The sequence below is a fragment of the Myodes glareolus genome, chromosome 11, assembly GCF_982192425.1.
Source record: "Myodes glareolus chromosome 11, mMyoGla1.1, whole genome shotgun sequence".
Classification (NCBI taxonomy): domain Eukaryota; kingdom Metazoa; phylum Chordata; class Mammalia; order Rodentia; family Cricetidae; genus Myodes; species Myodes glareolus.
The window spans coordinates 84,712,906-84,728,492 of record NC_142036.1 but is presented as its reverse complement, the minus strand read 5'-3'; the positions used below and the strand labels follow the sequence as shown (position 1 = coordinate 84,728,492).

At 36.3% G+C, this 15,587-nt stretch overlaps 1 protein-coding gene across 1 annotated transcript in view; it reads left to right on the top strand.

Annotated features, from left to right (window-relative positions):
* The window catches only part of Meox2 (mesenchyme homeobox 2), a 59,006-nt gene extending 44,268 nt beyond the window's left edge, over positions 1-14,738 (top strand). The window contains exons 2-3 of the mRNA XM_048415889.3: positions 3,057-3,229; positions 13,359-14,738. Coding sequence (XP_048271846.1) covers positions 3,057-3,229; positions 13,359-13,583 — 398 coding nt within the window. The 3' untranslated portion in view covers positions 13,584-14,738. The remainder of the gene's footprint in view (positions 1-3,056; positions 3,230-13,358) is intronic.
* The last annotated feature ends 849 nt before the right edge of the window (positions 14,739-15,587 follow it).

The following is a 15,587-nucleotide window of genomic DNA, read 5'->3' as shown; positions in this document are numbered from 1 at the left end:
GCAAGTGATAACTTTGTAAAGCATAAAGAAGTAATTTAAATTCAAGATTACAGGAAACGCAATCCAAAGGATGCTATTCTAAAGAGCATTTTTCTTTTTTATTGACTTATTGAGCTCTACATTTTTCTTTGCACCCTCCCTTCCTCTCCCCTTCCTTTCAGCCATCTCCCATGGTCCCCACGCTCCCAATTTACTCAGGAGATCTTGTCTTTTTCTACTTCTCATGTAGATTAGATCCATGTATGCCCCTCTTAGGGTCCTCATTGTTGTCTAGGTTCTCTGGGATTGTGATTTCTAGACTGATTTTCTTTGCTTTATGTTTTAAAACCACCTGTGAGTGAGTACATATGATAATTGTCTTTCTGGGTCTGGGTAAAGATTAGGAACCTTGTGGATTAATAGGACACCAGTATCATATGTCCCACCATGATAGTGTGCAGTAGATAAAGGTCAATGGTGATACCTAACTCAATTGCTATTCCTCTCCAAGAAGCACATAGCTGCTCTTCAGGTTAGCTTCCACTCAATGATTACTTCTGTGCTTCTTGAAAATATATGTGTGCAAAGCTCACTTCATTTTGTTCAGTGGACTTCCCTTCCTTACAATTTTGCATAAGGATTTGGTCATTCCATTAACTGTTTTTAGAATGAAATACTGCATTATAGCGAGATTTTTGCTGAAATCCAGCCGCTATCTATATAAGCCTGCTGCTGTGCATCTCTTGCCACAATGACTGTCTGTATAAGCCTACCACATGTTTTGTATGTATGTGAGGTATTTGTTAAATACTCTGGAATATTTCAAAAACAAGAGGAGAGCGATATCAAAGAAAGAAAAATAAATACCAGTTAATAGGTTTCTCTCGAGGTGAATTTGTTCATTCATGCTTACTTACGGGAATGTGTAAGCCGTTACTCATTCATACTGAATAGACGAAGCACGGCTCATTCAAGCTGAGCACCTCATGAGAAAAACTTGCTACTTTGCAGTCAGCTTTCGTAGTTGCTTATCTGCAGGGAAAGAAAAAAAAAATCATTGTCTACATACAAATGACCTCAAACCAAGATCTTGGTGAGAATGACTGCAAGCTGGCAAAAATCTTGATTCATGTGAACCAACATGGTCCTAGGAAGGACTTGAAGCTGAATATTCCATACTGTGACTTGAGTTTAATGTTTGCCAGAGTAGCCTAGGGGGCAAAAATGCTATCACCTGGAAATTTTATGCATTTCCAGAATAGCTCCATGCTACAACAGTGTGAGTGTTATCAAATATATAGTTTAAAACCAAGTGTGTGATGAACGCTCAGTTCTACTTTGAGCCAGGTATGTTGGCGTCATGTAAATATAACTACCTGTGAGCTGTCACCTACTAGAAACTCACCTAGTTCCTGTGTTATCAGATCCTGTGTAATTAGAATGATTTCATAAAACATTCTTTAACCTGAATAGGAAAGCTGGCTGACCTTCACCAGCCAGGATGAGGATCCTAGCCAATATGGAAAGTAAATGACAACTTGGAAATGTGGTCATAAATGACAAGCAGTCAGAGAAACTTCCAATAGTACCATTAACATAAAAGGAGTAGCCAGTGTGTGAAAATGTAGGTGACAAACTATTGCTAGTGCAACTGCTGTGAGAAAAATCACATCTGACCAGCTAAGATTTAGATAAGATTCAATCCAAAATTGGTTGCTTTAAAATTTTCTGGAGAGTGGGTTTTCATTTTGCAGTGAAATGACTTCACTTACTAGCTAGATTCCTTTTAGGTTTATAGAAAGGAAAAGAACCAAAACAAAAAATACCTCATCAACAAGTATCACTGGACTCAAGGCAACTGTCACTGAAGAGATAATTTCTCATTCGTATTGTATTATATTTATATAATTAAATAGCACTTAAAATATCCTGCTTATATTCTCAACTAGTTATTATTATTCCTTCATCACTTTCCTGGGCTTCTGGGAGACCTCCTTGTACTGGATATTACAACACAAGTCATGTATACATGCTGCACATCAAGGAGAAACCAGGATATTTCGGAGAAGACTTGCATGATCCTTTGTTGAAGATGTTGGTATTTCACTGGGGATAAATGTGCCATGACTTTCTTGAGTTGGATTTGCCCACTTTCCATGTCTCCATGATGACTGCAGATTAACTTTTCTATTTTATGCACATTCTGTGTTTTAGTTTACAGAAAACACCTTCAAGATTACCTATCAGGGATACTAAAAAGCTAAATAAAACATTCTGCATTCTGTTCTATTAATTTTTGAAAAGAAACGTGAATTGCTCTGTTCCAAATTACTGTTGTGATTTTACATGGTGTTGAAGATATGATATGGATAGATGATGTTTGGTATGTACAGCAGGTGTTTGTCATGCGTGTACAATAAAAAATTAAAACTTCTTGTATAAAAGTCATATGGACAGACTTTTGGTCACACATTTCCTATTGAACAAAGTAGCAGGCACTAGAAGAGAAAACTATGGCTATCTGCATTAAGGAACTAAAATGAAAATAGAACAAACAGTCAATTCTGCAATAATTTTCATACATTTTGTCTAAGCTTTAACTGTTTTTAAAGATTTATTCCTTTTTATATTTGTGTATGTATAAATACAATCATTGCTTCTTTGAGGATTCCACGTTCTCTCATACTTAGATCTCATGTACATGTAGAAATATAAATTTTATTTCTACAATTGTTTTCTGATGAGGGTTTGGTTTATTTTATTAGAACAGTACCATTTTAGAAGTTAAAATTTGTATTTGGTATTTATAGATGTGTTAAGAACTTTTCTAATTGAGTTATGGGTTAGAAAACAGGAAGAGAGGAGAGAGAGAGAGAGAGAGAGAGAGAGAGAGAGAGAGAGAGAGAGCGAGCCTATCTTACCCTATGGATAGGGGTCAGTCTTACTGTCTTTGTTCACTATTAGTCCTTTGTCTAGCAACACACCTGGAGAAGTCGGTACTCAATAACTGTGAATTGTATGATTGCACACATTTCCATGACTCTGCTAACACAATCTCTTGCACTTTCCCCCCCCAGACTCCCAGGAAGGAAATTACAAGTCAGAAGTGAACAGCAAACCTAGGAAGGAAAGGACAGCTTTTACCAAAGAACAAATCAGAGAACTCGAGGCAGAATTTGCTCACCATAATTACTTGACCAGACTGAGAAGATACGAGATTGCAGTGAATCTAGATCTCACCGAAAGACAGGTAAAGTGGGCGTCATCGTGGCATGACCTTTTATATTGCTATGACTGAGCAATCTTCTAACATTTTTGAGTTAATCTGGATTTATGATTTACAAATACCAATGAGAAGTCTCTACTATTCGATGATTAAACTTTTATTCAGCAAAATGATGAAATTGAAAAAAGAACAAATGATATTTGAATGAAAGGTGCTTTTACTGAGTTTTTAATAAGGAATGCCTTGTGATGGCAGTATTCCTCTGCTTATTTTAAAAACCCAGCTTGTTTTACCTAATGTGGATAAATGGTGAAATACTTCCCGTGTTTATATTTAAGCACTCCTCATCTGGGGGTAATAAAAGGTTAGTTGTCTGGACAGGTCAGGATAGGTCATGTTGTGTTACAATAGAACATTAACCTTTAAAACTAAATAGCATGAAGTAAAATAAAATCTCGATGGCTTATTTTCTACATGAGTTGTACAAATCCAGCACTCTGAATAATCACTCAGTCCTTGGAACCCTAACCTGTGGTGCTGCTCGTAATCACAGGAGGTGATAAGGAATTGGCAGTTCCCTGACCTCGAGAGGCATTCACCTGGAAATGATTCATATTCCATTTGCTTTCACGTGTTCTGCACTAATCCACGGGTGTAGCATAGGTACAAGAAGCTTGGGGAATGCTTGGCAGCAAGGACACACAAGTCATTGGAAAATGCTTGTTCTTTATTAATCAAAACACTTTAAAATGGTGTTTATTATAGAAATTCAATAGTCCACTATTCACTCAAAGAATGCTTTGAAAGTACTAATGATCCATGCCCAATTAATGAGAAATAAATAATATATTTAAATCATTTGCTTTATAGACTCCTTTATTGGGTTTTATTTGGATGGAAAATAACTTGTTCTGTTAGCAGTCAGGGAGTACGCCCTATATTAATTCATATTTACTCTAGGAGAACTCAGCTTTCAGATGGTTAACAGTCTTGCTAGTTAGAAAAACATTCCTGAATGGCAAATGCAAACATCTTTATGGACAGTGCAATTGCAGAAGGAACTATTAGGGCAAGAGTTTATTTCCTCTCTCACTGTTCTTGCCCCCCCCCCCAGGGGTCCCACTGGGACCAGGGAAATACCAACAAGTATGGACAAATCACTGTCGTACATTATGATAGCAAGGGATTTTATCTAGTTTCTTAAATCATGTTCTTTCTGCTAATTTTGAGGTTTCAGATTCTGTGGCGTATTTCTGGTTAGAGAAAATATACAAAGGAACACTTTTATGTGGTTTTATTTATTGGCAGTTTATATTTTACTAAATATTATGACTAGTTCCTAAGTTCTGGAGTAGCACATTTTCTTCCTCTGGATCAGACAAAGTTCCTTCTGTGAATGTGGAGCATTTGGTACTTCAGAAACCAGAATCTAAAATCTATATCGTCATATAGTTGATCTATTTTAGTGTATTTATTTGAGAACAAGGACATAAGGAAGGGGGTAAATTACACATTAATGTATAGTGAAGGGTCGTCATCTTTCACTACTCGAATAGAGAAAACAGGTTTTCTATTTGTCTAGAGCAATTTAACTTTAGAAGAGGCTCTTTAAACTGATGAAAATGTGGAAAGTAGTTTAGATAATTATTCTTTCTTCCTAACTGACATATATGTTGAATTATAAGTAGCATATATATATATATATATACACACACATATATATGTATGTGTACATACCTTATTTGAAATCTTAATGTCTTTAAAGCTCACTTTAACTTTAATTCAGCTTGTTGTTTCTATGTAAGGAACCATCCCAAATATTAGTAAACTCACACAACAGCCAACTTTAGGTTTATTTAGAATTTTGTGGGTCTGGGTTTTGGAATGGTTTTCCCAGTCTTCCCTACATCTATCCCAGAATTCCAGTCTTTGATCCAGTGACTAAGTGGTGCCTGAAGCTATTTTAAGAAGTTGGTCTTCTCAGACTTTTGCTTCTAATCAGGTAACCGGGGCTTTTTCAAAATAGGAAAATTGCTCTCAGGAATGCTGAGAAAATACTCCAACCTTTAAGGGATACATATTTCCCAATGACCTCTGTTCAAAGTGAATCATCTGGCCAAGTTCAGTGTCAAGTCAAGAGTCATTAGATATCTTCCCAAGGTGAGCTAGCGTTGGTCTTATAAAACAAACAGAAAATAAAATAAAAAATCAGACAGTAAAAATCAAAACAAAACAGAAAACTCGGAGAGATACTTGGGTTCTCAAATAATAGAAAAATTGGGACCGAGGGTTCTTTTTCCTACACTGTGCATCTCTCCTGTCAGTTGCTGTTGACTGGAAGGGTGATAAATTCATTAGATTTTTTTTTTTTTATTTTCGAGACAGGGTTTCTCTGTAGTTTTTGGTGCCTGTCCTGGAACTAGCTCTTGTAGACCAGGCTGGCCTCGAACTCACAGGGATCCACCTGGCTCTGCCTCAGGAGTGCTGGGATTAAAGGCGTGCGCCACCGCCGCCCGGCTAATTCATTAGATTTTAAACACTTAATTAAAGCTAAATATCTAGAGGAACATTGTCAGAAAATGCCAAATTTTGAATGCAAAAATCTAAAAAGGAATATCCAGGATTGGCTACTTAAAGTAGAAAAAAAATTTACTTGGGGCACCAATAGAAGGAAATGTGTTTTCTCTTTCTCAGATTTATCATAGCAGATTTTCAGCAGACTCTGAACAACACAGCTATATAAAGAGCTTGCTATTCACTCACATTTTGGGTAATTCCATTGGTAATACAGATATTTGTTGAGTTGGTTACTAGAAAGAAAATCCTGTCAAGTTAACCTGCAGAATCCATGCTGTAGCTCACAGGATGGGAAAAGGGAATATAGTTTCACCATGAAAAAGGCTGCTGAATTTAATCATGGACTGGGAGGAGAATGTTCTGAGTAGTACCCAATGTGAACTTTATTCTTATATATTTATGCTCATCTAGTGTATTAAATTGCAAATCTTAGAGTTTTATTTTCACTTTATGTGATGAATTTATGTGCTGAATTCAGAAGAACAAGAAGTGTGATTTAGTAATCACATTTTTTATTCTTGGGGATATAAAGGGAAATTTTTCTAAAATATTGGGAAGTTGATCCCAGTGAAATATTTTTGGCTTTTAATTTGGCTTATTTAATGTCATAGTCATAAACTCATAAGTTATCTTCAATATTCGTGTTCTTTAAAATGAGATGAAGACCATGAAGGGTACACACACTGAAAGAGTCTACCTGAGCTAATAGTAGCTCACAAACTCCAGCCGGATTGGGAAGGAACAAGTATCGGACCAAACTAGTCTCTGTGATTGTGGTTGACAGTTGCAAGGGCAGACTGAGGGGTCACTAACAGTGGCACCTGGATTCATCCCTAGTGCATGTACTGGCTTTGGGGGAACATATTCTCTTTGGATGATACCTTGCTCAGCCTAGATATTGTAGGGAGGGCCTTGGATGTTCCCCAAAGCAATGTGCCTTACCCTCTCAGAGGATTGGATAGGAGTGGGGTGGGAGGGTATGTGGAGGGAGTGGGAGCAGAGGAGGGAGTGGGAGCTTGGATAGGTATATATAACAACAACAACAACAAAAAAATAGTTTGTTTTCTTTCTTAAGAAAATAAATAAATAAAAAGGGAAAATGTTATGACGTTTCTCTCAGTTTTGTAGCAGGAATAATAAAAACTCAGAAAGAGAAATTGGGGTTCAACAAAAAAAAATAAACAGGAAAACAAAGCAGCCATGCCACTAGAGAAGTCTTATCTCTACCAAGGCTGGGCAACCGTAAACTAAACAGCCTATGCCTCTTTTTCCTCACTTTTTATATTCCTTCTAGTGCTGATATTAAATGTGTGAGTATCATCACCTGGATTTGTTTCTGCATTGATCTTGTGTAGCCCAGGGTGGTTTTGAACTCACAGAGATCCATCTGTCTCTGTCTCCCAAATTCTGGTATTAAAGGTGTGTGTCACCATTACCTGACTTGTAGTGACTTTAGCTTTGTCTCTGGTCTTAAGGCAAAATTTATTTATTAAAAGACTAATAATATACCACTACACAGTTCTCTTGGGCATCTACCACAAAACACAGTAGACCAGATTTCCCAGGCAGCCTAGTTTTATTCTTTGCCATTTGAGAGTATTAGTAGTCTAGATTCAGGGCTTGTCAGGAGAAAGGCTGCATTCCTATAGACAGCCTTCAGCCTCCTGCTTTTTCTGGCTGAAAGGCTAATTAGCTCTCTAGCTTACTTCTGTAATGATATTTATCTGGGTTAAGACAAATTTACCTTTACGAGTTAACTTTTCAAAGACCCCCACCTCTAATGTCACCATTTTGAGCAGAATATTTCTATATAAGGAGTCAGTGGATAGCAACAATTCAGGCATATCACGTCAATAGTACCGTACTATCAGCAAAATGAATTCACTATGCAGTCAAAATTTTGACATTTTGTGTGCAGTTTTCATATTTAAGTTGTTTTAACTGTACCTCTGCATTCTCTTAATTTCTTTCTGTATGAATTAGTTTTACATAACTTAGAATAAAATAAAATTTAGAAATGTAGCTAAAATATGTATGTTGAAAACATTACATGCAACCATATATTGTTTGATATTCATTCTAAATTTGATAGCATTTCTTAAATCTAAATAGTTTTCTTGATTTTGATAAAAGCTTTATAACTCAGATTCAGATAAATAATTCAAAATTAAAAGGGAGAGTGAAATGAAATCACTTAGACTCAGAGCAGAATTATGGAGATAAATAATTATCTATTTTCTAAACCTTACAGTGTAGTCATATAAATTTTATTTTGTAAAACTTACTTTATAGTCATATGAATTTTTACTGTGATTTAATGTTGATTTTTTTCCTGTTATTGCCAATAAAATGTGAACTTATGCAGTAGAGTATGTAGGAATACTTTTGTTGTAACTGTCATTGATCAATATATGAGCCACAGGTTATATATATAGTAAGGCATGTTAATGTTTTTATAAAAATTTTCAATAATGCTTAGGTATTCTTTCAGCAAGAAAGTAAGAAATGTTAAATTTTTGTTTGTGTGTTTGGTTCTTTCAAAACAGGGTTTCTCTGTAGTTTTGGAACCTTACTGGAGTTGCTCTGTATACCAGGCTGGCCTCAAACTCAGAGATCTGCCTGTTCTGCCTCCCAAGTGCTGGAATTAAAGGCATGTGCCACCACTGCCAGGCATGACACATTAAATTCTTAAACATCCCTCAGAAAGTGAATTTCACAAATCCTACCCGAGGAGCAATCATAAAATTTTCTAAACGAGTTGTGTATTAAAACACACACACACACATCCTACATAATGAAATATCAAGGAACTCTATAACCCCACAGATTACAGATTTTGCAGTTATGTTTCCATTTCCTCCTACAAGGAGGGGGAGGCCTGCTTTGCATAGAGGTTCCACTTTACAAATAGTTAAATAAAATTATTTTATACTATGTAAGAATGGAGACCCTAAGACAAAGCTGTACTTCTATTTTGCAATGCCACGTTGTAGGGCACTGAAAAGAATATCAATCTTCCCATGTCTAAGTTTCAGCTGCAGCTCCTTACATAATCACGTGTCCTCTTCAAGATCAAGAGCAGCAGGTCTATTTGAGACTTTTTTTTTACAGATATAATGTAAATATTCTCTTGCCTAAAGGTTTTTAAGCTGTACAAACTAATTCTGTTTTTTGTTTTGTTTTTTATTTTTTGGGTTTTTTTTTTGTTGTTTGTTTGTTTTTTGTCTCTATCCAGGATTGGTGAAAAATCTCTAGCCAGACTTTTAATATATTTAATGGGAAGATGGGAAAGGGGCTAGAAAATGGGTTGTTTTATAGAGCCTAGGCAATTAAACTGAAGGAAGAGATACTCCCACTTCACAGAGCTGAGCAGAGGTTCAGTCATTGTAAACAAGCTGGGATTGCTGGAATCAACACATTGAATTTATGGCACCTCTGCCAAGATAATTGGCAAAGATCTCACCCAGTTGGATCAGGCTCCATTAGTAGAAGTGAGAGACATTAGATTTTCTTTGTTATTCATAAATCGCTAAATGGCCTAGTGCCAAGTATTTTCAAAATATCCATTAATTTTTGTTAATATAAGAGGGATTTATATTTTGCACCAAATATATAGTACTTAGTCTTACTTTGCATTTTCATGTGATATTGTCCCTCTGCAGATTTATTTCTATAAATCTTTATGAATGCATTTAACCATTTGGTAAGTTGTTTTCAAATACATCAGATAAATGATCTGATTTAATTAACTTAGGGCTCCCTGCATAGTCAGTGAATTTAGGGTGCCCTTACTTTCATTTCAGCAGTATTTAAGTCATTCAGAGTAACAAGAATGGCCAGTGCTTTTTATGGCTTGCCGGCTGTTTTGAAAGGCCAGACATGATTTGACTTCAACTAGAATAGTAGTCCTCAGCCTGTGGATCACTACCCATTGGGGATTCTAAGACCCTTTAACGGAGGTTGCCTAAGACCATTGGAAAACACAAATTCAGAATATTATGATTCAGAACAGTAGAAAAAAATTAAAGTTATGAAGTAGCAACAAAAATAATTTTATGGTTCTTGGGTGGGGGTCACCACATCATGAGGAACTATATTAAGGGGTCACAACATTATGAACATTGAGAACCACTGAATTTGAAAAATATTCACGGCATGGGTGGAGTGTAAGTTTTGGTAAGTGCAGTATCTTAAAGGGTAATTTATTATAAATTATGAGATAGCTCTCTTAACTCTGTGAGGCAGTGAAGGCTCACATAGATTGGAACATAGTAAATTGTCGATATTCTACAGGTTTTTTATTTAAAAGTGATGAGTTCCTTGATTTCAGGATTGAAGGGTTTAGATCTAAATATAATCTGGATGATGATTAGAGGTAGCTTTGTCATGTTTAGTGTATATTGATAATGCTGCATTGCCAACTGTTGTGGGACATTATTACAGGGATTAGCAAGACAGAGAGAAGAGAAGCCATCATTATAACTGGTCTCATGAGCTTTAATAAAATGGCGCCAAGTGGCAGCTTAACGTGTCTTCAAGGATTGAAGAATTTAAGGATTCAATGAATGAAAATTCTATCCATGAATTTTATACAATACCAGGAGAAAAGTGTCTAAGTTAGTTTAGATCTTTTTAAACAATTAGAAAACTAAATTCACTTTAATGTTGATTTTAAATTGAGAATACTTCATGTAAAGTAACCTGAATGATGAGCCTAGTTTATCTTATGTAAAAAGTAAGACGAAGAGGAAACAATTTTAACTGCATGTTGGTGTTGATGAAATAGGCATCTTGGTCTGGATTCAAACAGGCATAGCACAGAGCAAAGTAATTAACTTTTGCTACCTGGCACCATGCTAAAGTTGCAAATAAAATAAATAAATTCTTTCAAGTTTATTTCTGACATGTTACTTTGATTATATATTTGGAAAAATAATGAAATATCTGTGTATATATATCAAATATATACATATAGTCCTCATTATATCATATATACATATATGTATAATCATTAAGATGCAATCACGTACACAAGATGAAAATTACTTAGGAGGCATTCCATATCTTCCTTTTCTCGTGATTTGTTTCTCACTTATTATGCTATTAGAAACTGACTGAGAAGAGCTAAATTCAGTTTGTTTGAAAATATGAGAAATAGCAAACTCTTCTTACACATTAATATGGATGAGTAATAAGACATAAACAAAGAAAATAGAGGTATTCAAAACCCAAATTGCAGAGCCAGAAGAAGGGCATAAGATTTGTGTCACAGTAAAGGGAGCAGAAGCCTGGTAAAAATGACTTCAGTCTTAGCTTTACAGGCACCTTGGCCCCCGTCCCACGCCTTTGCACACTGACAATCACGGCAGAGGGCACAGTTTTTGATTCAATATGTTTCTAGAGATGGCAGGACTCCCTCTTTAACCACATGTCAATTTATGTGTCCCAACAACATTCAGATAGAGAAGTTTTTTTTTTCTTTCTTCACTTTAAAATCTGTGTGATTCCAAGTCTTCTGTTCATCTGTTGATGATACCACTGACCTGCTGGGGGATCAGGCCCTCCCCAGGGCTTGATGATATTGTGTGTATCAGATTAAGTATCATGCCCAAATTTAACCACTAGGAATTGTATGATTAAATCTGAAATTGCATTTTGAGCTATTCTTTGAATATTTTTCCATCTTAAATATATGAATCTATATTTGTTAGACAACAGAGATAATACTTCATTGCCCAGATAAATGCAGTCATTTTCATTGAATTTTAGAAAGTTTCTAATTTCTTTCTTTTTTTCTTCCTTGACCCATTAGTAACTCAGATGAGCATTGTTCAATATTCATGTGTTTGTTGGCTTTCTGAAATTAGTGTGGCTGTTGAATTCTATCTTTAAGCTGTGGTGATCCAATAAGATACATGGGGTTATTCCAATTTTTTGTATCTGTTGAGTTTTGCGTTGTTACCTAGGATGTGTCAATTTTTTGAGAAGGTTCTATGAGGTGCTGAGAAGAAGGTATATTTTTTATATTTGGATGGAATGTTCTACATGTGTCTGTTAAGTCCACTTGAGTCATAATCTCTGTTAGTTCCCTTCTTTCTCTGTTAAATTTCTGTCTGGCAGACCTGTCCAGTGGTGAGAGTGGGGTGTTGAAGTCTTTCACTACTAGTGTATGTGTCTTAATGTGTGATTTAAGTTTAGTAATGCTTCTATTACAATAGTGGGTGCCCTCATATTTGTGGCATAGATGCTACCCTTAGTACCGTATATTAATATAGGTTGAGAATGTGATAAAGGTTCAAATTGTTTTTGATACAGAAGAGTAATGTACTTTTACATTAGATATGAAAGTGTATTTTTGTCAGAGGTGTAGCAGTTTGGTGAAGCCATAAAGCTTAGCACGAGTTATAACACGGGGAAGGGTGGTCATGGGATATGGCTGAACTGTTTAACAAAGTGGCTCTGAGCAGACTGCAAAAGGTCTACAGAATACAAAATAAATAAATAAATAAATAACTGTAAAGTAATTGAATGTAAACCAGGAAAAAAATTACCTAACATAAGAAGCAAGGGGATCAAAAACATGATAGTTTACTTTAACAGAGATTTTATTTAAAAAAGCAAAATAAAAGCATAGTAAGTAGTCAGTCATAAGGAAAAATAGGAGAAGAAAATCTAATGCTTGGTAAGTATATTTATCAATATGAAATCGTGACTGAACCAATGAGGACACTAGCCTTGGGAAACCTTCTCTGTCCTGGTCTGAGGATGAACACCACATTCCCTTTAACCCTTTGATGAAGTTGCTGGGGCTCACCACAGGGAGTCATGCATAAGTGCTAGGAATTTTCACTGTGGCAGTATTTTTAGCCATTGTTAGATGATATCTACAAAGTAAATGCTAATAAGCACAAGAGCACAAAGAAGGTCAGCAAAGAAGATCCACTTTCTGTAGAGCACTAAGACAACAAGTGTCCGGCAATTATGCCCACAGACAGTCCCCAGCTTAACAAAGGTGAGCCTGAGGCCTCTCTTCATTCAAGTTTTATTGTGGCAGCATTCCTTAAAACGTAAGAAGCATGTGGACATTTACTTGGGTGAATTATGACTTTTTTTCCTATGGACATGAATGGGTTTGTTGAGATATAATGCCATTCAGAAGTTTGGGAACATTTGTAGTGAATAGGGACCTTCCAGAAGCCAACTTTTCACCAGATAAACGAGCACATACTTACTTGGTCAAGAAGCCAAAGAAGAGCTTCAGAGAATGGATAAATGTATAGCAGAGACATATATTGATAGATGTAAATTAATGACGAGACAAATACATTTTCTTTGTTTTACAACCTTCAGTCCAATGTTTCTGAACAACTTCTCCATCTATCTCTACCTATTTGTCATGTGTTGGGATTTATGAAATATTTTTAAGGGCTCTCTAAGCATTTTCAATTACCATACACATGCCAGCTGACTCAGCGCATGGTTTCCGTAATCACTACATCATGGCATCCCCAGGCAGGTCCTTGCGGAACTAGGTTTCAATGCCTTCTTTGTCTTATTTATTCCTTTTTCCTTCCAGGTGAAGGTGTGGTTCCAGAACAGGAGAATGAAGTGGAAGCGGGTCAAAGGAGGGCAGCAAGGAGCCGCAGCTCGAGAGAAGGAACTGGTGAATGTGAAAAAAGGAACCCTTCTCCCTTCAGAGCTGTCAGGGATTGGTGCAGCTACCCTCCAGCAGACAGGGGACTCGCTAGCAAATGACGACAGCCGCGACAGTGACCACAGCTCAGAGCACGCACACTTATGATATATACAGAGACCAGCTCCATTCTCAGGAAAGCACCATTGTGACGGCAAGCCTTACCAGAACATCGTTTACATGGCAGAGGACTGTGGCAGTGTTGCTTTGATAGAATCAAATGCAGGCATTTCAAGTCTTGTTTCCCATGATCGATAAAAGGTTTACACTAAGTGCCTCTTATGGACGATGCTTCCACAGCGAAATTGGAGAAGGGGAACTGTTCAAATACAGTTGTTCCTATGTATGACAAAGAGGGAGACGAGTCATTGCTTTGGCTTTCTCTGAAAATTAAATGCTACCGAGAACCAACTTGGTAAGGCGTTTTTATCCAAGACGTCTCCAGAGTGAAGATGTTAACAATTAAATGTGCTTTGAACATTCCAGTTGTGCCAGGTCATGTGTGTGACACTGGGCAGGTATTTGCTTTTGCTTGCACTGAAAGTTAGACTGCTATCAAGTTAACCCATGACATAGTTTATCCTGAAGAGCCGCAGTGCCTGAAATCACCAAGTGGATTGAAAGTGTATTCAAACTCTGTATATACTACCCCTAAATCATTTTCCTGTCTTCACTAATGTTAGCAAATGCATTCATATTAGCTGATGAAAATAGGCTCTCCCATTGACAGTCACAGCCAGCTTTCTGTATTTTTATACATTCTTGTGAGTCACAGGCAACCAGTATGCGCTTCCCTGTGTTCAAGTAGAGAAAATGCAGTAGTCTGTCTGATAGGACATGTTCTTGTAGCACAGACAAAACAAATCTCCTGTTGCATTTACTATCAACTGCTGCTGACACATTATAGAACTTAAATAGCCCCTCAGTCCTTCCTCTCTTATAGCTTGAAAAGCCTTAGGCTCCTAGGCAAAGCAGTTACCGTGCGGAAAGAGTCTTGTGGGCAAATGTCTAATTTTGTATCTTTAAATTGTGAGTGTTTATGGATGTGATTCAGTTAACAGGGAAAGGATTTATTCCTCATTGTTTATGACATCAAACCAAGTGCCAAACAAATCTAATTCTCCAAGAGAATGGATGAGAGATTCTGAATGTCTGAAAATTAGACTCAGCAAAACACATTATTTTTCATATGCTCTATATTCATGCAGAACAAGTCTTTGTATTTTGTAAAAGAAAATGTTGAATAAATGATCCTTCAAATAACTGTTGTCTCCCTACTGTGACTTCATTGATTTGAATAGATGTATTTATTTATCTGTAACCAGGATGGGTCTGGGACTCCTCAGGTTTTCCAGCCTGGCCTTGATATCACAGCTATCTCTAGCCTCACTCAACCTGCCACATGCTGGAATCGCAGGTTGGAACGACCATGACTAAAAATAATTTTAGTAGATTTTAAAAATATATACTTAAAAATTTCCCTAATTTTTTGCTTCTGTGTAAATCTAAATGGATATGAGTGATGAATCTTTTATGGTGCATAATTTCTGATTTTTTTTTATCATGGCACAAAAATAATCTTTGAGAGACCAAAGAGTTTCTAAGACAGTGGTTATACTAAACACAGTTTGGTAAAAGAAATGGTAATATATTTCAGCAACTGTGTTTGAATTTCTGTAGTAGTAGTAGCCAAACAGTCATACATTCCAATACCAGTATTAGTTCCAAAGTTCTATTTTGTACTTACTTAATTTTTCAGTATTTAGTGTCAAGCCCAAAGACTCATCAATGGTCCATGTGTTCCCAGCTACTGATCTACCTGACCAGACGGAAAACAGATGTTTTACATTTTTAATATCTAGTCTTCGGTGTGAAATATGAGCTAAACAAGCTAAAGAGAATCCTAGGCTCAAATAGATATTGCTAATGGAAGAAGTAAAAGATGGCCCATTGCACATTAGTGTCAAAGTCCTATTTATAAATTTGTCACTTTGCTTTTGGTTTTCTGTTTGCTTGTTTCACCAAGTAGTTAGGGACTTACCAATGCAGTCCCCAATTAGTTTGAAACAGTGAAAATTCCCACTGTCATTATGTGATTAACTTTATTTCCTT